At 36.0% G+C, this 22,788-nt stretch overlaps 2 protein-coding genes, 1 non-coding gene and 1 pseudogene across 10 annotated transcripts; 2 read left to right on the top strand and 2 right to left on the bottom strand.

The window, feature by feature from the left end:
* The first annotated feature begins 436 nt into the window (after positions 1–436).
* Positions 437–576, top strand: LOC147790973 (small nucleolar RNA Z247). Its single transcript, XR_015422554.1, has one exon. It is a non-coding gene; the product is annotated as a small nucleolar RNA Z247 (small nucleolar RNA).
* Positions 577–6,630: 6,054 nt separating this feature from the next.
* LOC111802360 (mogroside IIIx synthase pseudogene) lies at positions 6,631–8,106 on the bottom strand (annotated as a pseudogene).
* A 2,187-nt stretch (positions 8,107–10,293) lies between these two features.
* On the top strand, positions 10,294–20,461 carry LOC111802237 (Galactose oxidase/kelch repeat superfamily protein). Of its 7 annotated transcripts, none has more exons than XM_087127018.1 (17): positions 10,294–10,453; positions 10,534–10,631; positions 11,732–11,870; positions 13,216–13,244; positions 13,362–13,458; positions 13,542–13,597; positions 13,750–13,857; positions 14,318–14,374; positions 15,061–15,152; positions 15,623–15,707; positions 16,037–16,189; positions 16,661–16,761; positions 17,596–17,784; positions 17,863–17,975; positions 18,449–18,539; positions 19,301–19,380; positions 19,922–20,461. In XM_087127018.1, exons 1-16 carry the CDS (start codon positions 10,392–10,394, stop codon positions 19,358–19,360), a joined length of 1,530 nt encoding a protein of 509 aa, XP_086983144.1. In that variant the 5' UTR covers positions 10,294–10,391; the 3' UTR covers positions 19,361–19,380; positions 19,922–20,461. The 7 variants fall into 7 exon arrangements, with proteins under 7 accessions (XP_086983144.1, XP_086983145.1, XP_086983146.1 ...); XM_087127019.1 differs by having other exon boundaries at positions 19,970–20,460; XM_087127020.1 differs by lacking the exon at positions 19,922–20,461 and having other exon boundaries at positions 17,605–17,784; positions 17,872–17,975; positions 19,301–19,714.
* Positions 19,667–21,900, bottom strand: LOC111802239 (uncharacterized). Of its 2 annotated transcripts, XM_023686536.2 has the most exons (4): positions 21,483–21,898; positions 20,715–20,825; positions 20,473–20,553; positions 19,667–19,921 (listed from the first exon to the last, which is right to left on the bottom strand). In XM_023686536.2, the coding sequence occupies exons 1-4, from the start codon at positions 21,702–21,704 to the stop codon at positions 19,847–19,849; spliced, it is 489 nt and encodes a 162-aa protein (XP_023542304.2). In that variant the 5' UTR covers positions 21,705–21,898; the 3' UTR covers positions 19,667–19,846. The 2 variants fall into 2 exon arrangements, with proteins under 2 accessions (XP_023542304.2, XP_023542305.2); XM_023686537.2 differs by lacking the exon at positions 20,473–20,553 and having other exon boundaries at positions 21,483–21,900.
* Positions 21,901–22,788: the final 888 nt, after the last annotated feature.

The raw sequence follows: 22,788 nt of genomic DNA, 5'->3' as shown, positions 1-22,788 counted from the left end.
TGTTGTCACAATTCGTCTAACCAAAAACAACTTCATCATATGGCGTGCCCAACTCCTCCCCTACCTACGGAGTACGAAGCTTATGGGCTACCTCGATGGGACCAATGTTGCACCTGCCAAGCTGATCCCTTCCTCAACTGCTGCTGGTGCTGAGCTGGTCTCTAATCCGGCCTATAATCAGTGGTATGATCAGGATCAACAAGTCCTTAGCGGCCTTCTCTCCTCCATGTCTGAGGAGATTCTTCATGATGTGGTTGCCGCTACTACGTCCAAGGAGGCGTGGGATACCCTGCAGCGGATGTTTTCATCGTCAACTCGTGCTCGCACTACTCAGATTCGTGTTGAGCTCGCCACGTCCAAGAAACGAGATCAATCTGCTGCAAATTATTTTTGCAAGATCAAAGGGCTAGCCACCGAGCTGGCCGCCGCCGGCTCTGCCTTGCAGGATGATGATGTGATCGCGTATCTTCTCGCTGGTCTTGGCCCTGACTATGATCCCTTCGTCACCTCAATGACTACCAAGAGTGAAGCCCTCACCCTTGATGATGTGTTTGCACATCTAATGACGTATGAAGCTCGCCAACTACAACACCAGGCTGAACTTCAGTTAAATCTTGGATCTTCTGCCAATTATGCTAGTCGTGGTGGTCAGCAGAAGAATCGTGGGCGTAGGGATCGCGGTCGTGGTCGTTCTCAAGGTTATGCACCCTCTCGTCCTGCTGGTGATCGTCGTGGCCCTTCTGCTCGTTCTTCCTGCCAGATCTGCGGCAAAGTGGGGCATACTGCTATCCGCTGCTGGCATAGGATGGATGAGTCCTATCAAGATGAACCTTCTTCTGCTCCTCCTACGGCACTGGCGGCTACTTCTTCTTACAAGATTGACCCAAATTGGTACAGCGACACAGGCGCTACAGACCATATCACCAGTGACCTGGATCGTCTCGCTGTGCGTGAACGTTATCATGGAGGTGAACAAGTTCAAGTCGGCAATGGAGCAGGTTTGCGTGTTTTGCATACTGGTCATTCTCTAATTAATACTGCTACTCGTCCTCTTGCGTTGCGTAATATTTTGCATGTGCCTGAAATTTCCAAACATCTTCTTTCTGTTCATAAATTTTCTCGTGATAATGACGTATTCTTTGAATTCCATCCTTGGCATTTTTCTATAAATGATCGACAGTCGAGGAAAAGTCTCCTAAATGGGAGGTGTGAATCTGGTCTTTATCCTATTAAGCCATCCGATGTCGATAATCTCAAGCACGCCTTGGTGAGCAGATCTACTACTCACGCCCAATGGCATGCACGTCTTGGACATCCTTCATCTCAAGTAATAAAATCCATTTTGCGTCTAAATAATATTTCGTGTGCTAGTGAGTCATCTTTGTCAGTTTGTAATGCGTGTCAGTTAGCAAAGAGTCATCGATTACCATATACTAGTTCTTCCCATAGGTCTTCGTCACCTTTGGAACTTATTTTTTCGGATGTTTGGGGCCCTGCACCTCCATCTGTTGGGGGTTTTAAATATTATATTAGTTTCATTGATGATTTCAGTAAATTTTCGTGGATCTATTTGATGCATGATCGTACAGAAGCTCCTCGTATATTTTTGCAATTCCAAGCTCATGTTGAGCGCCTCCTAGATACTAAAATCAAGTGGGTCCAATCTGATTGGGGTGGGGAATATCAGAAAATTCATAACACATTTTTTCGTTCCCTTGGAATTGGTCATCGTGTTTCGTGCCCTCACACACATCAACAAAATGGGTCTGCTGAACGCAAGCATCGTCATATTGTTGAAACTGGCCTAGCCCTTCTAGCTCATGCTCATGTACCTATTAAATTTTGGGACGACGCGTTTCTTACAGCCACATATCTCATCAATCGTCTTCTTACTCGTGTCATCGATAAAAAATGCCCCTTAGAGCTTCTTTTTCATACCCCACCAAATTACTCCTTATTAAAAATTTTTGGGTGTGCTTGTTGGCCTCATCTTCGTCCTTATAACAAACAAAAGTTCTCTTTTCGATCAAAGGAATGTGTCTTTCTAGGCTACAGTTCTTCACATAAAGGGTATAAGTGTCTTGACACCGATTCTAGTCATGTCTATATATCTAGAGATGTCATATTTGATGAAAATGTTTTTCCATTCAAGAGAGCCTCACCTAATTCTTCCCCAATCATGCAGTCGACGCATAATGCCCCTGATTTGTGCACCTTGCATTTGGGTAATAGCAGTACTAATTTGGAGAATGATCACATGCATATGTCTGGGCCTACTAACTCTTTGGATGCAGAAAATTTGGTGTCTACATCAGCTTCGGAATTGCCGCAACAATCCTCCGCGTCGCTGCCATGCGAATCGGCGTTGGTTGTTCCGCCAATGATTGAGGCCTCGGCTCCTCCGCCAGCAGATGATATTGCGCAATGCCCGGTCGAATCCTCGGCCGTTGGTCAACCAACTGCTGTAGCATCGGTTGCTCCCCTCGCAACGGCTGATAGGGCCGTCCCCTCAAATGTGGATCCTGCACCTACTACTCATCCGTATGGTACTCGATTGAAGCACAATATCAAGAAACCCAAGGTGCGTACAAATGGAACAGTAACATATCTTGTAGCTCGGTCTTCTGCCTCTGAACCTACTTCACATATTACTGCTATTGAGCATCCCCTCTGGCGTCAGGCAATGAATGATGAATTTCAGGCACTTCAAAAAAATAAGACATGGCACTTAGTTCCTCCTCGTGCTGGTCTTAACGTTATTGATTGCAAATGAGTTTTCAAACTCAAACAAAAGCCAGATGGCTCTATTGATCGCTACAAAGCACGCCTGGTTGCTAAAGGTTTTAAACAGCAGTATGGCGTTGATTATGATGATACCTTTAGTCCAGTTGTTAAGCCCACTACCATTCGGCTCTTATTATCTCTTGCTATTTCTCGTGGTTGGGCTATTCGGCAGATTGATATTCAAAATGCTTTTCTTCATAGCCTTCCTAATGAAGATGTTTATATGAAGCAGCCCCCTGGATTTGTGGATTCTCAACACCCTGGTTATCTCTGCAAGCTGGATAAGTCGCTTTATGGCCTTAAACAAGCTCCGCGTGCCTGGTTTTCTCGCCTTAGCTCCAAACTATTACAGCTGGATTTTACACCTTCAAAGGCTGATGTCTCTCTTTTTATTTTTAACAAAACGGGCATTCAGATGTATATCCTCATCTACGTTGATGATATTATTATCATCAGCTCATCTTCTACGGCTACTGAGAAACTTCTTACACAGCTTCAAGATGATTTTGCCGTCAAGGATCTTGGTATTTTGAGTTATTTTCTTGGGATTGAGGTCCGCCATACTTCTAGTGGACTTATTCTGACACAACATAAATACATTCGAGATTTATTAGCCAGAACCAATATGCTCACCTCCGAAGGTGTGCCCACACCTATGCTTCCCAGTGAGAAGTTGTTATTGAATGGTGGTGAAAAGCTCTCACCTGAGGATACTACTCGCTATCGAAGTGTCGTTGGTGCTCTCCAATATTTGTCTCTGACACGTCCTGATATATCCTTTTGTGTCAACAGAGTGTGTCAGTTCATGTCCTCTCCGACTTCTATACATTGGGCGGCAGTCAAACGAATTCTCCGTTATCTACATGACACGATTGATATGGGTTTGTGTCTTACAAAGTCCAGCACTGATTTGTTGAGTGCCTTTTCAGATGCTGATTGGGCTGGGAATCCTGATGATCGTCGAAGCACTGGAGGCTATGTGATCTTCTTTGGTGGCAATCTTATCTCTTGGAGTTCGAGGAAACAATCGACAGTTTCTCGCTCTAGTACGGAAGCCGAATATAAGGCGGTTGCTGATGCCACTGCCGAATTAATTTGGATCCAAGTCCTCTTGCGTGAGCTCGGGATCTCGCAAGCGCGAGCGCCTAGCCTATGGTGTGACAACATTGGTGCCACCTACCTATCCGCCAATCCAGTCTTTCATCGACGGACGAAGCATGTTGAGGTTGATTATCACTTCGTTCGTGAACGAGTATCGACTCGTCAGCTTGATGTTCGACTCATATCTTCCAAGGATCAGCTCGCCGATATCATGACAAAGCCACTGCCAGCTCCTTCTTTTAGCTATTTTAGGCGCAATCTGAACTTAGTAGTACATCGTCCAGATTGAGGGGGTGTTAAACCTAAAATAGATCATAACTGTATATACTAAAATAGTCTAAGATTTACTAGTTGTTATGATTTGAAGGGTTTGTTACCAAATCTATGATTTTATGGTTTGTTACCAAATCATAGATTTGGAATGTAATCTTCATTATACGCATCTATAAATATTCGTGACCCATATAGGTCATCGTGCCATTCAATCTAACAGAACTAATAATAATAAATTAAATATGTTATTAAAAATTGACCAACAATCCTTTAATTTTTGAAAATTTTGTTTGTTTTCTTACCCTAGAAAATGATTTTCATATTCGTGGACGAAATATTTGAATTTTTAATCGAATTTAAAAATTAGAAAGCAATTATTTTTAATCAAAATTGGCTTATGATTTAAAAATATTATAAAGAATATATAAAAATTCATAAAATAGTGCTCACCAGCATAATTTAAAAATATAAGAAATTAAAAAAGAAAAAAAGACGTGCAATCCAAAAGAGCCCAATTAAATCTGCGATTGGGCTTTCATTAATAACAGATTTTAAAAAGAAAAAGAAAAATAACAAAATATATATATATATATATACGTAATGACTATTTATTTATTGAGAGATGACTAAATGGTTCTTTATTCCATTTATAAACGGATTATATAAGAATATTTATGACTAAATTAATAAAAATATTTATAATTTTATATTTTGTCTAAAAAATATTTTAATAATACCTTTAAAACTTTCTAAAAAAAATATTATACGAACACAGTTACTATTTTGTTTCAAAAATACTATTGAACGTGTTTAAAAAATACTATTAAAACTTAAAAAGTTTTATTAATATCCTTCAATTTTGTTAAAAAAAAGTTAAAAAAAATATCATTAAAAAATATTCATAAACTTTTAAAAGTTACATTAATGCATTTTATATTTATAAAAAAGTTCAAACTATTGGATGATGAAAGTTTAGGGAATGATCATTGATTTATAAACAAAGAATACTCTCTCCATTTGTATGAGACATTTTGGGGAATCACAAAGCAAAACCATGAGAGCTTAGGCTCATAGTGGACAATATCATATCAGTGTGAGAGTGTGTTCATCTAACACAAACAAATTCTTATTGTCAATATATTTATGAAAATTACATTGCGTAAAATTCCCCACAGCAGCCTCCTGTAGGAATCTGGGCTGTGTCTTTGTCCCAGTGTGGTTGATCATCATCTCGCACCAGCTACTGATCATTGCCTTGGCAAGCTATTGCCTCACCAATTAGCTAATCAGATAGGAGCCCCTCCTTGGGCGGATTCCTCCTTTTGCTCCTCAGCGTACATGGTATTAGCAGTCGTTTCCAACTGTTGTTCCCCTCCCAAATGTAGGTTGTTACGCGTTACTCACTCGTCCACCACTAGAAACACCACTTCTCCGTCTGACTATCTGCATCTTATAGATTATTTTCAAAATTTTTAATATTACAAAATTTGACTCACGTTTCTTAGATTTAATTTTTTTAAATCGATTGAGTTCTCCCTTGCGCTTCTAAGCTACTAGACCAGATCCGGAAAGAAAACAAATTTCAATTTCGTCATTTTTTATTACCCACCCGTATAAGTATACATTATTATATATATAAAAGCTACGTCGTGCATATCAATATTTTTTTTAATATTTTTAAAGATTGGAGTATTCTTTAAGCTTAACGTACATGCATTTTAAAATATAGAGGTATTATTGAAATAAACTCAAGCTTGATTTAGTCTAAAATTTCACACTTCCTATATAATAATCATAAAGAATAACAAGAAAATATAAAATTAAGTTCATTTTTGGGTCAAAGGTTTCGAGTAAGTCGAGTTAAGAAAATAATATCTTTGGATCAGAATCAAATCAGAAACCACTCAACGACTCGAGACTCAGATATAATTAAGTCCATCTGCAAGATCACGACCTAGTGGTATCCAGTTTAAACCCCACATTCTATCTCACATCTGCAACCCAGGAACACGACCCACGCATAATCAAGAATGCGATCCGACCTGCTCTGACGACCCGTGCGTACTCCAACACCTACACGTGCATGACGCGTGTCGACTCCATCAGCTCCAACGGTTCAGCTCCAGAGGCTTAACATCGACTTATCTAGCTTGAGTCGACTTATCCATACGTTTTGGACCATCCCAGAGCTGAATTTGACCTCGTTTAAGGTAATTAAGATCAATATAATGTCCAATTTCTCAATTCAAGTTAAATTAAGCGAATAAACTATAAAGACAAAGAAAATTAGGTGATCGTTCTAATAGGGTGCACACCTAGACAATACTTAAAATAACTTCGAGAGACGAAATCCAGTCGATTCGAATTTAGAGATAACCGATTAATTCCATCCAAGTCAGTGACCTTACTATCAGCTCAGTTGACAGACTTACCTTAAAACGTTAAAAAATACATTTTTTAAAGCGATATTACTGAAATAAACTAAAACTTAGACACTTCCCATACAATAATCATCAAAATAACAAAATAATATAAAATTTAATCAATTTTTTCCCGATTCCAAAATTCTGCTAATCTGCACCACACACGTGTCAATGTTCTTCCCATCTTTGACTTTCAAACTCTCACAAATTTCCTTCGCTTTCCCACTCAACTCCTCCCCCTTCTTCTCAAACAACACTTTTTTAATAGCCTTAGCAACCCCTTCTCTCGTAACAGCACCATCCACGCCTCTCGCCGCCTCAACGGCGACACCGGCAGCCACCGCTACCTTCCCATGAAAAGGCTGATCCAACTGCATCGGCAGAGCAATAATCGGCACCGCATTCACCGCCGCCTCCACCACCGAATTCCACCCACAATGACACACAAAACCACCGATACTCGTATGCTTTAATATCCCCATTTGTGGGGCCCACCCATCCACCACTAACCCCCTCTCCCCAACTCTCTCAATAAACCCCTCCGGCAAAGCCTCTCGAATCCCAACGTTCTCCCCTTTACCAAATCTTATAACCCATATGAAATTGGCCCCACTCATTTCAAGACCCATTGCCAGCTCAGCACGATCTTCGTTTGATAAATAATACTCACTCCCAAACGAAACGTACACCGTTGATTTCGGATCCTTTTGATCAAGCCAATCCAACACGTCGGATTTCTCATCCGACAATGAAACGAGTGGGCCGACAGGAACGACTTTCTTCTTCAACAGAACAGAGAGATAATCAATGTATTTACTCTCAATCTCCACAAACGAGTTGACCAAAACGACGTCGGAGTAAAATTCGAGATCTTTCAGTAATTGAATAAACCGACTTGTCGCAACACCAACACTCGAATCCGACGGATCGTTTTGATGCCGTTTAAATAACCAATGATTTTTTAGATCGAGTTCGGGGAAAGGGAAATCAACGCCGTGGTGAAGAACAGAATGAACGGAGTGGGAGAAAGTTCCGGCGCCGACGACGAGGAAGAAGACGGTGGGGATGTTGAGAGCGGCAGCGGAGTGGACGGCCCAGGGTTGGAACATGTCGGTGATGAGTAAATCGGGGTTTAATTTGTGCAAAATTGAGGTGAAATCAGGGGCGGCTTTGTCGAAGGCGTTGAGGAGAGTGGGAATTAGGCGGAGAGGGAGGCCGTTGGTGGAGTGCAGGTGAGGGGGGAGCTCCGGCGACGGTGGGAGGTTGAGGTGGAGGAGGTGGATGGGGTTTGAGGGGGTTTGGGGGAGCTTTGATTGGATGCTTTGGAGGTTTACAGGGGAAGAACAGAGGTGAATTTCGAAGGTGTTTGAGAGGCGTTTGGCGAGCTGGATGAAGGGAGATACGTGGCCGAATGCTAGCCATGGAAACATCAGAATCTTTTTAGTTGGTTTCTTTGGTTCCATGGCGGCGAGCTCAGACTATGAGTGAAGAAGGCGCAAGGGTAGTGGGATGGAAGGGAGGAAGATGGGAAGAGTAATATATAATATAAGATAAATTAATAAAATATGTTTTATATTTTATAATTTAAAAGACAGATCAAATTTGAGAGTGCATCGTGTATCACGTGTATCGCGTTCAATCCTTAATAATTATGGGGATGGTGCGACACTCGCTCTCAGCACTAAGTAAATTAAGCAAACTTTAGATTGGGTTGCCTATGGCCAGATAACTCTGACTCTAATTTGAGAATAAGGTTTAGAAAGCGGGGTAGAGAGTTAAGCAACACTAACTGAGAGATTTGAAATCAAAAGGCGTAAGGTTTTAGAAAGCCGGACTAAGAGTTAAGCAACACTAATTGAGAGATTTGAAATCAAAAGGCAACAATGACTTTATATAACTTTGGATAGCGAGAAATTGATTATTAGTATCAGCCTATAGTACATTTTGGAGCATTTCAGTCTACCCAGTCGAGACGTGATTTTGTCGTCGTATTATTGGGAAAAGCAAGAAAGAAATTATAGAAAAAGTAGAAGAAAACAATAAAACAGTATAACTCAAGGGTTTCGAGGTGTAACCATGACGAATTGATTATTTCAACATTTTTTCAATAAATGAAGTTGGCTATTTGAAATTTTGAAAATTTATTTATGTATAATATTTTGGTATATTAATGTTGTTTTTAAAAATTTATGAGTATATTTTATAAGAATATTTTTTAAATTTTGAGTAAAATTAATGATATATATATATTTTTAAGATATTAATGAAATTTCAAAATTACATAAATTATTTCTTAAGATTGAGACAAAAAAGAATTTTATAATATGGTGTGCATATGCGATTTCCGTTTGGATAAAGGATGAGATTGAAAAATCCTCATTGTCGGTCACCAGGAACAAGTTGGAGTTGTCTTTTCTGTCTCGAAAGCTTATCAAAATAATATTATTTGGAGTAGTTTTTTTTCTCAAAATTAAATATTATATAGTATAGTATAATAAAATATTGAAAATTTGAAAATTAAAATAAAAAAATAGATTGCGGTTGAGATTTTACGTCACAGGGTCCAGATTGGGTCGGGTTGGGGGATCTTTTTGACCTAACCCAAAAGTTCGAGTTGGTTGGATTGGTAACCCAACCCAACCCGAAACTTTTCACAACCCAACTTAACCCAACCTTCTATTTTCGAGTTGGGTTGTCAAATTTTTTTTAAAAAAATTTATTTATCCACCATTTATAATTATTGGGATACTATCTTAATAAAATATATTAAAAGTTCATGAACAAACACAAATAAGAAGAAAAGATAAATTCAATAAAAAACTAGTGAAAATTATATCAACATTATCATAAAATTAAAATTAAAGACAACGAAATTTGAATTCGTTAAAGTAACCCAAACATAAATTATGAAGTTAAATAAACATAATAATAAAAACAAAATAAAGAAATTTAAAATAATAAAATATTAAAAATAATATAAACATGATAATATAAAAAAATTAAAAATAATAAAATAACAAAACAATATAAACCTAAAAACAAAATAGAGAAATAAAAAATAATAAAATATTAAAACAATAAAACAGGATAATAAAAATGAAACACGTACACAAATCCATTAATACTCCATTTATACTTATCTTAATATATTTTATATATTTTTATTTGGCTCGAGTCAATTCAAGGTTTTGCTCATAAATTCGAAACTGAACCCAGTTCGGGTTCAGAAAAATAAACCCAATTCTATCCAAAGTGTTGATCCAACTGAACCCAACCCAATCTTTATAGTTCGAGTTGGGTTGGTCCGAGTTGTCCGGTTGAATGTACACCCTTAAATAATCGTTTAAAGCCTTCCATTATTTATTGTTATTATAATATTTTAATTAAGTTAATAAATACTAACAATATAGTTTATGGCCCATGACCCTTGACTGGTCGATCCTAAGAACGTCAAGAACCTGAAATTGGGCCGCCCAATTTCCCTGGGCTTCGGCCCAATTTCCATTTTGGGCTTCGATCCAAGGTCCTTTCTTCTTCCTTGTTTGGCCCATTTATATTTTTTTAAACGAGTTAAATAAAAACACAAGTATTTAAAAATAAAGCTGGAATAACTGCCAAGGTTTACATGATAAACGATTAAGGATTTTTATTTTTATTTTTATTAAAAAAAAAAAAAAGAATCAATAGTTGAAATTCCCACCCAAAATAAAAATACAGGTCGAATTCTCGCGGGTGGGCTAAACACATATTTGTTGACCGAAGTCCTCTCGTCTGCGTCCCAGGTGAAGTGGGCAAGAGGAGGAAGAAAGTATGCACTACTGGGTGAAAGCTTCTCCCTCTGATTTCAGTGGAACTCTTCCCAAACCTCGCAGGCATTTATCTCTTTCTTCGTGTGTGAATTCTCTACGATTTGTTCTTTCCTTCATTGATTGCTCGTTCTTTGGAGTTTCAGTGGCCACTCTGCGGTTAACATCGGGAATTCGAAGGTCGTCGTGTTTGGTGGCCTTGTCGACAAGAAATTTCTGAGCGATATCGCCGTTTATGACATCGGTACTTTTCGTTTCCGATTGTTTTTACTCTTTCATATACCTTTTGTCCTCGTAATCGTATTGCTCTGTTACGATATTCCTCGCTGTCTTCTTGATTTTGTTCGTATTGTTCTTTATATTGTCATTTTTGTAGTTTGATCGAGCTTTTATTTGTTTTATTTTCGGTTTGGTTTGGAGTTGTATTTTGTGTAAGAAATGCGTCTCTTGATTCGTGGATTATGATTTTACATTTTGTCGATGTTGTTTTTTGATTTTGTTGAGTGTGGAGATTGATTATTATTAGACGGATTTCTTACTGCTTACGGATATTTATTCATTCGAATTTTTGCGATATCAGTAGAGATCTGTTAGGTTGAAGTCCTGATGTGAACGATAATGATAGGAAGAGAATCTACTCGTGAGTGTAGCTCCTACAAGAATGGTGAATTGGTCCAATGAATTTCATACCTGAGAAAAATTCATAGGCAAGTTTGCGATTCTGTCATTCAGGATACATTTAGGCACTGTTTTCTTTACTGGTTTAAGAATGAGAGAAAAAAAACCTAGAAGGAAGCGAATGGTCATCTAATGAATGTCGGTCCTGCTTTTAATGCAGCGAATGTCTTCATTTTAGGAAAATGTTGAAGTTCAAAGACTAACTGTAACTCACATTGAAAGGAATAGATCTACACTATATTTGACTATGTTTTATATGATGAAAGTTCCTCGATTACAGGATCAGATATATATATTTTTTTTTTTTGTAGAAATGGATAGGTATTGGATCTGATCATGGTTTGATCAAGGCTATCGTCTTGACCTAGATGTTGGCAGGGAATATATTAGAGTAAATATTAGAAAAAATGAGAAAATATAATTTGTTGTGGAAGTAAATTTAGGTTGCTAGATTGAGATTAAGCTACGTGGTTCAGTTCACGAAGTCTTTGGGTTTGTTTGTTTGCTGCAGAATATTTGGTCATTTGAATGAGTTCGTTATGGTAGATTGTTACCTATGAAATCATGGTCTACTGTATTCATGATAATTAGATTTAAGACTAAAAGCAAAAATTATCATGGTTTTTCTTTTATTAATGTGACTATATTCTTACTCTTATATTGCAGACAATAAGTTATGGTTTCAGCCAGAATGCACTGGCAATGGCTCAGACAATCAAGTTGGTCCCAGTCCACGAGCTTTTCACATTGCTGTTGCAATTGATTGCCACATGTTTGTTTTTGGTGGACGTTCAGGTAGCAAAAGGTATTCACTCCTAGAAGAAAAAATAATATAGGAATGCTGTGATATTTGTGCCCCTTAGTTCGGATGTAATGTTTAATAATAGGATGAGAACAATCATATATATATGAAAATTTGATTATTATATTGTCTACTTTTTGATATTTGGCTCTAAATTTGTAGATATTTAGCTTTCTTACAATGTTTGAATTGCTTATTCTAACATAAGTTTTTGTTAAAGAGAAAAATAAATACAAGTGTATGGGAAAATGAGACATCTTCCCCAACCAAAAGTAGATGGAGACTACAAAAGTACTCTATAGTTTGTATTAAATAGAAAAGGGAGTAGTCACAGAATTCTTCGGTAAAAAGAACTTTCAAGAATAGTCCAAAAAACTGACTAGCACCAAGAATCACTGATATTTCATATCAACCCTAAAAAATCCTTCCTACGATTTCCAGCCAATTTTCTTAACTCAGAAATTACTGATCTGTATTATAACTGTTACAATGGTTTCCCAGGAATTTCATGGGCATGAGCTTTCCTGTTCACTAGTTTTTTCCAATGTAGTCTTGTACTTCCTTCTCCCTTTTTATCATGTAGCTTTTGGCCATTTTTTGAGTAACAACTACAGTTGTCTGCTATAACAATCAATAACAGCCCCCAATTCCAGCTAACTAATTACCTTCTCATATTAACTTCTAACCCTGGTACTCACTTACAATTCTTCACTGTGTATAGATATGTATAACTTATTATTGTTGATCTTTCTTTTCTTTTTAATTCTTGCGTCTCAAAGTTTTACTTGCCCTCAAGGTGAAATCAAGGGATGGATAACTGAAAACAACTCCAATAAGCATCTGCCTTGGGCTGATCACACCACTTGATCGGTACTTTTAACTCTAATGGTGCTTGTTGAGAGCACATAGAACCCTAAAATGAAAGAGATGGGAGTATGGAGCAAGAGAGAGTTGACACTTCAGCAGCTCATAAACATAACTAAGATGGTGTTGGATGTAAATACTCAGTCTATGGATTTTTTTTTTTTTTGTTAATTTAGTTTAGTTTATTTTAAATTTAAATTTATTACTTTATTTTTTAGAAATAATTATTTTATTGAAAAGTGAATTAGTGATTTAGGATGTACTCGTATTGATCCACTTATGTGGTTTAAAAACTTCATCTAGGTTTTTCCTCTATGATGAGGACTTTCTGGATTTTTATAGTTAAAAAAAGGGAACTGAACATGAAATACTTATTATCTGTAATTTCTATCTTATAGTCCTCCCAATGTATACCTTAAACTACTCTTGATTCATCTTGTAATTTTCCACAATACTTGTACTGATCCTGACATTGTATATGTAGGATGGGTGATTTCTGGGTTCTAGACACTGGTAAGGTTCTCTACCGTACTGAAGTCTTGCAATTGTAATGGAAAGTAACTGCTTATATTTCAAACTTAACTACGTTTTCTATCATTTGGCTCACTATTTAACTCGTGTGTCTTTTAGATATCTGGCAATGGTCAGAGCTAACTAGTTTCGGTGACTTGCCTTCACCAAGGGACTTTGCTGCAGCTTCTTCTTTTGGGAACCGGAAAATTGTCATGTGAGTGTTAATGCTTGCATTCTTGAACGGTTCTAATAATTTCTTTTTATTTGCTAAATTCAATATGCTTAAATTGAGTGCAGGTATGGGGGCTGGGATGGTAAAAAGTGGTTGTCAGACGTGTATGTTCTAGACACAAGTAATTTCGTCGCTTCTGCCTGTTTAGTTTCTTTTCATTTCTTCTGTTTGTTATTTCAGAATTTTTCTCCTTTTTCCGGTCTTATTCTTCTTTTAAGTTATATTGTTGATTGTTCTGTAAGTTTGTCTTTTTTTTTTCTTTTTGGTAAGCAGTGTCACTTGAATGGACTGAACTTTCAGTTGCTGGATCACTGCCTCCTCCAAGATGTGGCCACACAGCAACTATGCTTGAGAAAAGGTTGCTTGTCTATGGTGGAAGAGGTACAGCCACGTGTAATATTCTCCCAACAGTTGTATTTTCTAAATGATATCTCTGTTAATTATGAATCATACTGGTACATTTTCATTGACGTTACCAGCTTCTTACATTGTAAGAAATATAACTATCCTTTTGGGTTCTCCCGATCTTTTGTAATTTCGTACTATGTTTCATAAAATATAAAAGGAAAGGAAGAAAATAAATAAATCACTATGTTGTGAGACAGATAGTTGTCTTGGTTACACATCTGATGCTTATTTTAATTACCTCCTAGAGGTTGAGAATACTTAAAAGTGGGAATTTGCTATTTATGTTTTGATTTTGCTAAATTGGAATTTTTTTTTTTTTGGTACTGTACCTTAGTCCTTAACTATATTTTAGAAATCTTGTTTCATCATTTTAAATGTGGTTCTGTAACTTTGCGTTTTGCTGCTAAACTAATTGGCCCTTTTGAACGGATAGGAGGTGGTGGGCCAATATTGGGTGACTTATGGGCTTTGAAAGGACTCATTGAAGAAGGTTAGTTGTTGGTTGTTTTTCCTTTTCTTACCAAATTGAAAGAATTTTTCTGCTTTCTTAGTTTTTCAAAATTTACTATTATTTTCTATGGCCATTTAAATCTTATGATAAATGATTTTTTTTCTAGATCTTGCTGATTTTCTATGACATTGTTGTTTGAAGGGTAATGACACATTTATCCTATGTAATCAGATTCTACACCCCAACTATCCATGGACGAGTGATTGACCATTAAGATATACATGCTCAAACTTTCTTGCTTTCATTGTGAAGATACCTTCATTTGCATTGTTACAAGGTCCAACTTCGAGTTGTGAATCTTGGATCTTCATTTTAAGAATGTTATATCCTACTTCTCTGTTATCTGTTTGTTCAATATTTTTATGTTTTCTCAATCCAAATATAGATGGGTATGTGTTGTTTATTTGTTCATCTGCTCCAGCATTATCCGGTTAGTGTATTTATTAGAAACTTTCATTGGACAAACATTCTCTGATCATTTTAAAAAATGGAAGGATGAAACACTGTTGTAGTGTCCTTTTCTCCTTGGTTTGTTTGTTTATAAATTGTTTTGCATGAGGTCAAGAGATTTGGGCTTTCAGATGGATTTTCCTTTTTCCTCTGAGTTTCAGTGTGTTCGAGTTTTTTTTAAGCAGCTAATGAAATGTTTCACTGTTTTGTGGCAGAGAATGAAACCCCGGGATGGACCCAGTTGAAGCTTCCGGGTCAAGGTCCTTCTCCCCGTTGTGGCCATACCATTACATCGGGTGGACATTATGTAATTACATTTTCCAGAATTTTTGTTCTTTTTCACCTTTCTTATTTGGATTTGCTTTGCTCTAAAAAGGATGTTGTGTATTTGTCGGGATAGCTCAAGCTTTTAGTCCTGTTAGTGACCTCTATTATCAGCTTCATCAGAAATGAAAATCGTTAAGGATCACTCAAGTTGTGAACTCCTATTGGTGGCTAGTATATCATCTTTTATTTATCATGGAAGAAGAAAGAAGTCTAGTTGAAGTAGGGAACCTTGGAGTTTTCTTTTTACTAAGAAATTTGTTTCCAAGAACGACAGTTTTTTTACAAAAATGAAAAAGGGACCCAAAAGAGCAAGGTGAAGATGAGTTGTCTTCCCCTACCGTTCCAGAGATTTAAAAATTCTCCAATTAGTTTCAGACAAGCTTTCATTCGCTATTACCCTTTCTTTGGTATTACTTCTACTTGATTCTAACCCCCTTCTTGTCTTAACAGCTACTGTTATTTGGAGGGCATGGGACTGGTGGTTGGCTTAGTCGCTATGATGTTTACCACAATGATTCGATTGTGTTGGATAGGGGTGAGTGCATAAATTACCTCCGTATGCTGCTAAAAGACAATTTTTTCTGCGGCTTTAATTTCGCTCGTAAAAAGAACACTATTGCTTAGAGCTGCAATGGGGGTGGGTGAGGTTAGGAAGGAGGTGAACTATGTACTTGATGATTTTTAGTTGAGGGCTTCTATGCCAACTTATAAATAATGAGAGAAATCGGAAGAACAGCAGGTTGTACACTCCAGGAAAACCTTAAACACGTCAAACTTTCCCGATATGATTGATAACCATCTTTCCTTCATCTATTCAATGGTTTACTGTTCTGTGGTGAGTAGCCTTTTCGCTTTGAAATGCAGTGACTGCTCAATGGAAGCGGTTGCCTACTGGAAATGAAGCTCCTTCAGCACGGGCATACCATTCAATGACCTGTGTTGGATCACGTTATTTGTTATTTGGTGGCTTTGATGGGAAATCAACCTTTGGCGATCTGTGGTGGTTAGTTACTGAAGGTATTTCATTTCTTTTTAGAAAGCTGTTCATTGAATCTTGTCCGCAATGTTCCTTTCTTGAAAAGTTTGAAGTCTTATCACTTTCAAGCATGTGTACTTTCCATTAATATATCTTGATAATGAATCTGAAAGTATTCTCTCCAGCTTGACCTGTAAATAGTGAGGGTCAGCCAATTTCTTCACTCATAATGTTTTTTTTCTTCTTTTCTTTTTCTGAATTCTTAAACCTTGGCTTCTTCCATTTAGCTCAACTAAAGCTCGGTTCCTCTTAAAATACCTTCAATGTCGTCTCTTAACTTGTACTTTTTCCCCCTCTGCTACCCTAACTGAGCGGAAAAAAAAGGGTTAGAAATGTTCCTTCGAACTGAAGGTACTAGTAGTAGCGCATGATTGATGATTGATGGTTGTGTAATTTTCTTCTTGTTGACTAATTAGTTTGATAGTCCTCATAAAGTACATTATGTCTTACAGAGGACCCAATTGTAAAGAGATTGTTTTCCACATCACCCAACGATCTCCCTCAAAATAAGGATTTGACAACTTTGAATGAAGATTCCAGTTCCGCACAGGAGGTATTGGAACACAGCCTCTCACTTAATGAACACATGACCTTTATGCATTCTTAGTTCTAATAGGTGGTTCATTTGCAATATTAGTTTAGTGGGAACATAAAATTTCTCTTTAGTAAGAGAGGGAATTACGAAAACAACACCATTTATGAAAAATAGATAGCAATCAGTAGTAAAAATTCCTTTTTTTTTTCTCTCTGATAATCATAATGATCATCTCGTCCAAACATTATCGACATGTTCATATTCTTATTCAAAATCATCGGTATAGCTTTAAATGTTGAAGTTGCAAACTTCGATAATATCTTCCTCTTTCTGGGTGCTCCTCCCAAAAGCTTTCCTGCATGGTAAAGACCTAGTTGGGAACAGGATGACCCCCATCTATGCACTGAAGTTATGGGAAGCCTATACCCCAAACTTCTCGCAAAATCACAATTCGGAAAACTAAGTGATGATGGTTTGGTCACTCACGCATCTTAATTTGCATTGTTTTTCGAGGCTTTTGCAAATCAATGCTTGAAATAAAATTTTAAACCATTGCAAAACATGTAGATTTCTAGGTATATGTAAATGGTTCTGCTTATTGTTTGTATCCTAATTAACGAATTGCTCTATTATTGTTAGCAATATGGATTGGTTCCCTTATTTTCTAGCTCTTTGATATGCCTTCCCTGTTTTCGATTGGAATTTTTTCTCTCATAAAAAAAAATAATAACAACATAAGATTTTGAATAAATAAACTAATAGGTCTGAAGAATCTCATCCTATATTATGTTTATCCTTTCCTATACCCAGAATTGTTTCCTGTGAATATTATAAAAATATATTTGATATTAGTCTGAACAGGATTCTCAAGGGAGGCACAATGCAGTTGAAGAGTTAGGAAAAAGTTTGGGGATTACTATCTCTTTCTCAAATCCTGGACTACCTGTTGTTGGCGAGATGGAGGACAAGGAGTTCCTTAATCTAGCATATAGTTTAAGTGAAGTTGAACCTTCTATCACTGGACGGGTCACACATACTGAGGTGAGTAGGAAATATTTCGATGCAAGGTCATCTAATTAGGTTATCTGATAGTTTTTTTTTCTTTCATTTTTGTGGAAGGCCGCTCAGGCACTTCGGAAACATTGGAGCAATTCTAATCCTAGGTTGATTCCACTGAAAGAGCTTGGGCCCTTACTTCGTGATTACCAGCGGTTGATCACCCATAAGTACTTGTAAGAATGAAACATTACCACTTATCAGATCTTATTAAATCATACATGAGTTTTATCACTTTCCATCTTCAAATACGAGTTTCTGTTTAGTGTTCTGAAATCTCATTACATGTGCATTGGCATTGATTAATTTGATTTCTAGTGGCATCCATCTTCTGATATGACTGTTGATGTGTAGAATATGAAATGGGGTTTTGGGGTTTTTACCCCTTTATTTTTTTTATTGAAAATTTTTGTTTCTCTTTGAAAAAAAAGAAAAACAAAGATGAAACTGATCTTAAAGAAATGATGAAAAAACAAGCACAATTTTCAAAAACTAAAAACCGAATGGTTATTGATTGGAGCTTTAATTATTGTTTTTTTTTTTTTTTATATTCTTGGCATGGAAAGCACGAACTCCTCTCCTAGTTTTTATCTTCATGTTAGTATCTCCTGTTTTGTCATTGTTGTTTAATTTATGTTGAAAATTACAGTACAAATGATGGGCCTCAGTCAGAGTTCATTACTACCAGTCTTCCTGGAAAAGATGCTTATCAATTTTACCATATTAACAGCTTTCGTCAGGTATGAACAGTATGGTACGAAGTGGTTAATAGGTGAATGCTTTTATTCGCTGTTGATTTTATCTTACTACTTCTTGCTTGTGGTGTTCTCCTTTCTGGTATATCTTTTGCCTTACGGTAACTTTACATACGGCTCAAAGTCGCTTTAGGACCAAAACAGACTCTCCCCACCCCACGCCCTATACCCCACTGTTTGATTTTCATGATAGGTGTAGGGAATGGTTCTTTAAATTCTGTAACAGCCCAAAGCCCAAACCCACCGATATCAGGTCCTCTTTGGGCTTTCCCTTTCGGACTTTCCTTCAAGGTTTTTAAAACATGTCTACTAGGGAGAGATTTCCACACCCTTATAAAGAAATTTTCGTTCTCCTCTCCAATCGATGTGGGATCTTCCAAATTCTCTAGTATTTGGAATTTCCCTTGCGGTTTTGCATCGAGATCTACCTCTAGATTCTCTTGCTTCTCAGTTCGTAAACAATATGAACTACGAAGTTGAATTAATATGCAATGTTCAGAAATCAAATGACTGAAAAACAGAGGCCATGATGATCTTGAACATGACTGTAATTACCAAATTATGCAACAATAAAGTTTGGTTGACTTGGAAGTTAAGACGTTAGATTTTACCAATTGATCCAAATATTGGTTTCTAAGCATATAAGCTTCACACAGTTCAAAATTCTAGTATCCGAACTCGTTGCTTCTGATTCTATCCAAGTATCCGAATTCATATACGTTTTTATTCCTTTTTTGAATTCACAGTTACGTATGGACGATATACCTAAGCTGCTGGCCGAGTACAACCAGCTTCTACCCGATTAATCGTTTCTCCGACGAATTTTGTAAGTCGTCCGTTCGTTTATAAGCATTCTTGTGATTTGAGAGCACAGCCTTTGCAGTCCATATATGGTGTGTATCATGCATATCATTTATCCAACCCATTATTATAGGCATCAATGGCTTGTCAAATGCATAATCTTCTTTCTTTATATGTTCTTTTTACCTTCAATTTCTTGCATGTTTATTTGTTATAGCCTATAGGACCGAAACCATATACTATTATCTCGGTTTTGTTCATTAAGTGATCAGAATTTGAGAAATAGAGGTGCCAAATTAAATGTTATGATATGATAGAAGGATTGATAATATTATTGATATTAATTACACGTTATGGAAGATGGCCTGCATGTTTATCTTTAACACTTTCTGAAACATTTCTTTAAATAGAAGTACAATTTTAACAAGAACAGAAAAAATAAAGGTGCTACTCATGGACAACAATATAGATAGCCGTTCATATTTTCTCGATCAGTTCGTCAATGCTATGTGCTTACTCAATTCTTCAAGCTTGTTCATCCTCCATCTCTCACTTTGATCCAGCAACTGATAACATTATGGCCATTTACGAATGGCAATTGGACAATTTAATAGAATATTAGCCCCTTGGTGCGATTTAAAGGGAAGAACGTGATCAACCAACCTAATCGGTACGTTTTGGATTGAGTTATAATTTATTTGGGTTTGATTTAGTTCTAATAAATGCAAATTTTTATGAATTGAGTTAGTTCCTGAGTTTCACTTGAAACATATTGTTAACTTAAAAAAAAAAAAAAAAAACTTTTTTACTTGTCATATTTATTATAATTTTATTTAATTTCAGGAATGTTCTTCGATTATTTATTATTCAATAGCTTTTAAAATAACTTTTATGTTTTTGAAATGTATTTTTTAAAGATATATATTGCAATTTAGTTTGAAAAGTAAATAAATAGGTATTTTAGATATGAATGTTTTACTTTTATTAAAAATAAAAGTGTGAATAAATGAGTCGGGTATTGAATTAAGTTTATTATTTAATAAGAATTATTTGAATTAAAAAAATTAGACCGAAAAGGAATGGAAACTTTAGCGTTGGGGTAAAAAATTATTATTACCTCCATTAGCGTAGTGAGTAACTGAGCTTTCTCGTTCGTTTTTTCATTGAATATTTCCAAGACTTCTTTATATTCTTTTTCCTGTTACCATTTAGAAGAAATATTTTTTTAACTGAAACTTGCGTTATAAAATTAGGGGTTAGAAGTTCTAACATCGAACCAATAAAAAAATAATAATAATAAAAAAAGGATTATACAAAGGAAGATTAAATGTTAAAAAGAAATTATTGAGATTGAAGCACCTTCTTTTGGCAGATCTGTCCCAGTGATTTCAGCTCCTTCTTGGCTGTGTCTATTCTTTTTCTCACATTACCAACCTCTTTCCCCATTGGATCTCCCATTACCTCCAGCTCCTTAATCATACACAACAACATTCTAGGTCAACTTTTTTTTCTGTTAAATTAATTTAAACTACCTTTAAACTAAAATAATATTGATCAACTTTCTTCAATAATACCTTTCATCTTTAAATAAGTTTAAAAAATATGGTTATCCTTACCAAATTATAATTATAAATATTTTGTTTTAAAAACATCATTAAACTTTGAAAAGGGTCTAAAAAATACTCTTTAATTTTTATTTTTTTAAATCAAAGTTTTAAAAGTATTAAGATTACTGAGTCAACTTTAACAATATTTTTTTAACTTTATTAAGATATATATATATATATATTTTGAAGTTTTTAAAATAGCTCAAGGGTATTAACAAAATAATAATAATAAAATTCAAAAATATTTTTTAAACACTTTTAAAAGTTCAACAAGTTCAACGCTGTATAAGAAATAAAATATTAATCTTAACTAATGATTTTTTCTTTCTTTCTTAAAGTTTAAGGTATGATTGAGACTTTTTAAAAGTTGAAAAGTATTTATATATATATATATATATATAATATTTTTATTAATTTAACCTAAATAAATAAGAATTTACGTTAGAATTGTACTACCAAAGGGACCAAACTTGGATCCTTTGCAGGCGTGTTACATAAAAAGCATGATTATAAAACTTACTTCCCAAATTTGTGCTAAGCGTTTGGCTTCTTCCTCAGCACGGCTTAACTGCAACTCAACCTTCTCCTTCACTTCCATTTTCCTCCTCTCAATCTCTTCCTCTCTAGCTTGCAATGTCGATACGGTCAGTTTCTTCCCCATCTCACCGCCGTCGTCTCGACCGCGACTTCCTTCCGATACAATCCGCTCGCCATTTCCTTCGTCTCCATGCTTACTCGTCATTCTCTCTCTCGTTTCTTACGAGCTTCGTCTCCTCATCAATGGCCTTCCTTTTCTGCAGCTCTTACAAAAGCAACCAAACAAGCAAGCACACTTCTTCTTTATACAGATGGTTGAATGGTTTTAGATGAGCTGAGCTTTTCGCCTTTTGCTTTTGCTTTAAAACTTTCTTTCCATTTCCCTCTCTGTAACTACAAGTTGGTTTTCTTGGGAAATGTCTGAAAGATTACGCTTCTCAAATTCTTTTAAGGACATTTGAATATTTTGCTTCGACCGTGTCCGTGAAAATGATCGTGCAATTAATGAAAATGTGATATGAACCAAGAGACATCAATCATACAATATGTTTTAATGAAGATGTGAAGAAAATATTGTTGAAATTATCAAAAAAATATTTCAATTCATGCCACATTGATAAAGAATGAAGTTTTATATTTTAAATTTTGGTGGATTACAATTTAGAGTTATTATATTTCATTAACGTAGTTTAAGACTTTTAATTTACTTTAGGTTACAATTACACAATTATGGCCATTTGATTGGTGACCGAGTAAAAAACATTGCTTCAAGCAACAACAAGAAAGACGTCCCTTATGAGCTAGATTTTAAAACATTACTCTTCAAATAATGGTTACTTCAATCCTAATTAATCTAAATTAAACGCTATTAATGGCATTAATTACAAATATAATCGCATTACTTTAACTATAAACTTTTTATTTCTGATGTGAAAACAAAAAAACTACGTAAAAATCTATTAATTCATCTGTAATCATCCATTACAACTACCTTATGGCCTAAGCAAACTACCCTATGACACATAGGTCTATTACAGTATGAACGAGCGTCTTTGGCGTCTTCTTTTGAAAAGGGTATTGTGCCTCAACCCATTTGTTGGAGTTGGGTTATGCACCCGCTATCTGGAACGTTGTTATAAATGGTTTAGAATAGACATGAGAGAGTTTAATGCTTGAGAGAGCCCGCATGGATGGATGTTCAAGATGTCCCAATGAGATTCAGTTCTCAACGTATATGTCAAAGCAAGCTTAGATGGCTAATGTGTTCCGAGATATGAGATGACATCACG

The sequence above is a fragment of the Cucurbita pepo genome, chromosome 9, assembly GCF_057944985.1.
Source record: "Cucurbita pepo subsp. pepo isolate OVF chromosome 9, ASM5794498v1, whole genome shotgun sequence".
Lineage (NCBI taxonomy): Eukaryota > Viridiplantae > Streptophyta > Magnoliopsida > Cucurbitales > Cucurbitaceae > Cucurbita > Cucurbita pepo.
The sequence above is the reverse complement of the archived record's forward strand: the minus strand, read 5'-3'. Positions and strand labels throughout refer to the sequence as shown.

Excerpts from the sequence above, each read along its gene's own strand:
- LOC111802239 (XM_023686536.2), bottom strand. The coding sequence starts at position 21,704 with ATGACGAGTAAGCATGGAGACGAAGGAAATGGCGAGCGGATTGTATCG. Across the intron at positions 20,826-21,482 it reads GCTTAGCACAAATTTGGGAA|GAGCTGGAGGTAATGGGAGA; the intron begins GTAAGTTTTATA and ends TGTATGATTAAG. Across the intron at positions 20,554-20,714 it reads GACAGATCTGCCAAAAGAAG|GAAAAAGAATATAAAGAAGT; the intron begins GTGCTTCAATCT and ends AAATGGTAACAG.
- LOC111802237 (XM_087127018.1), top strand. The coding sequence starts at position 10,392 with ATGCACTACTGGGTGAAAGCTTCTCCCTCTGATTTCAGTGGAACTCTT. Across the intron at positions 15,153-15,622 it reads TTACATCGGGTGGACATTAT|CTACTGTTATTTGGAGGGCA; the intron begins GTAATTACATTT and ends TTGTCTTAACAG. Across the intron at positions 16,762-17,595 it reads ATTCCAGTTCCGCACAGGAG|TCTGAACAGGATTCTCAAGG; the intron begins GTATTGGAACAC and ends ATTTGATATTAG.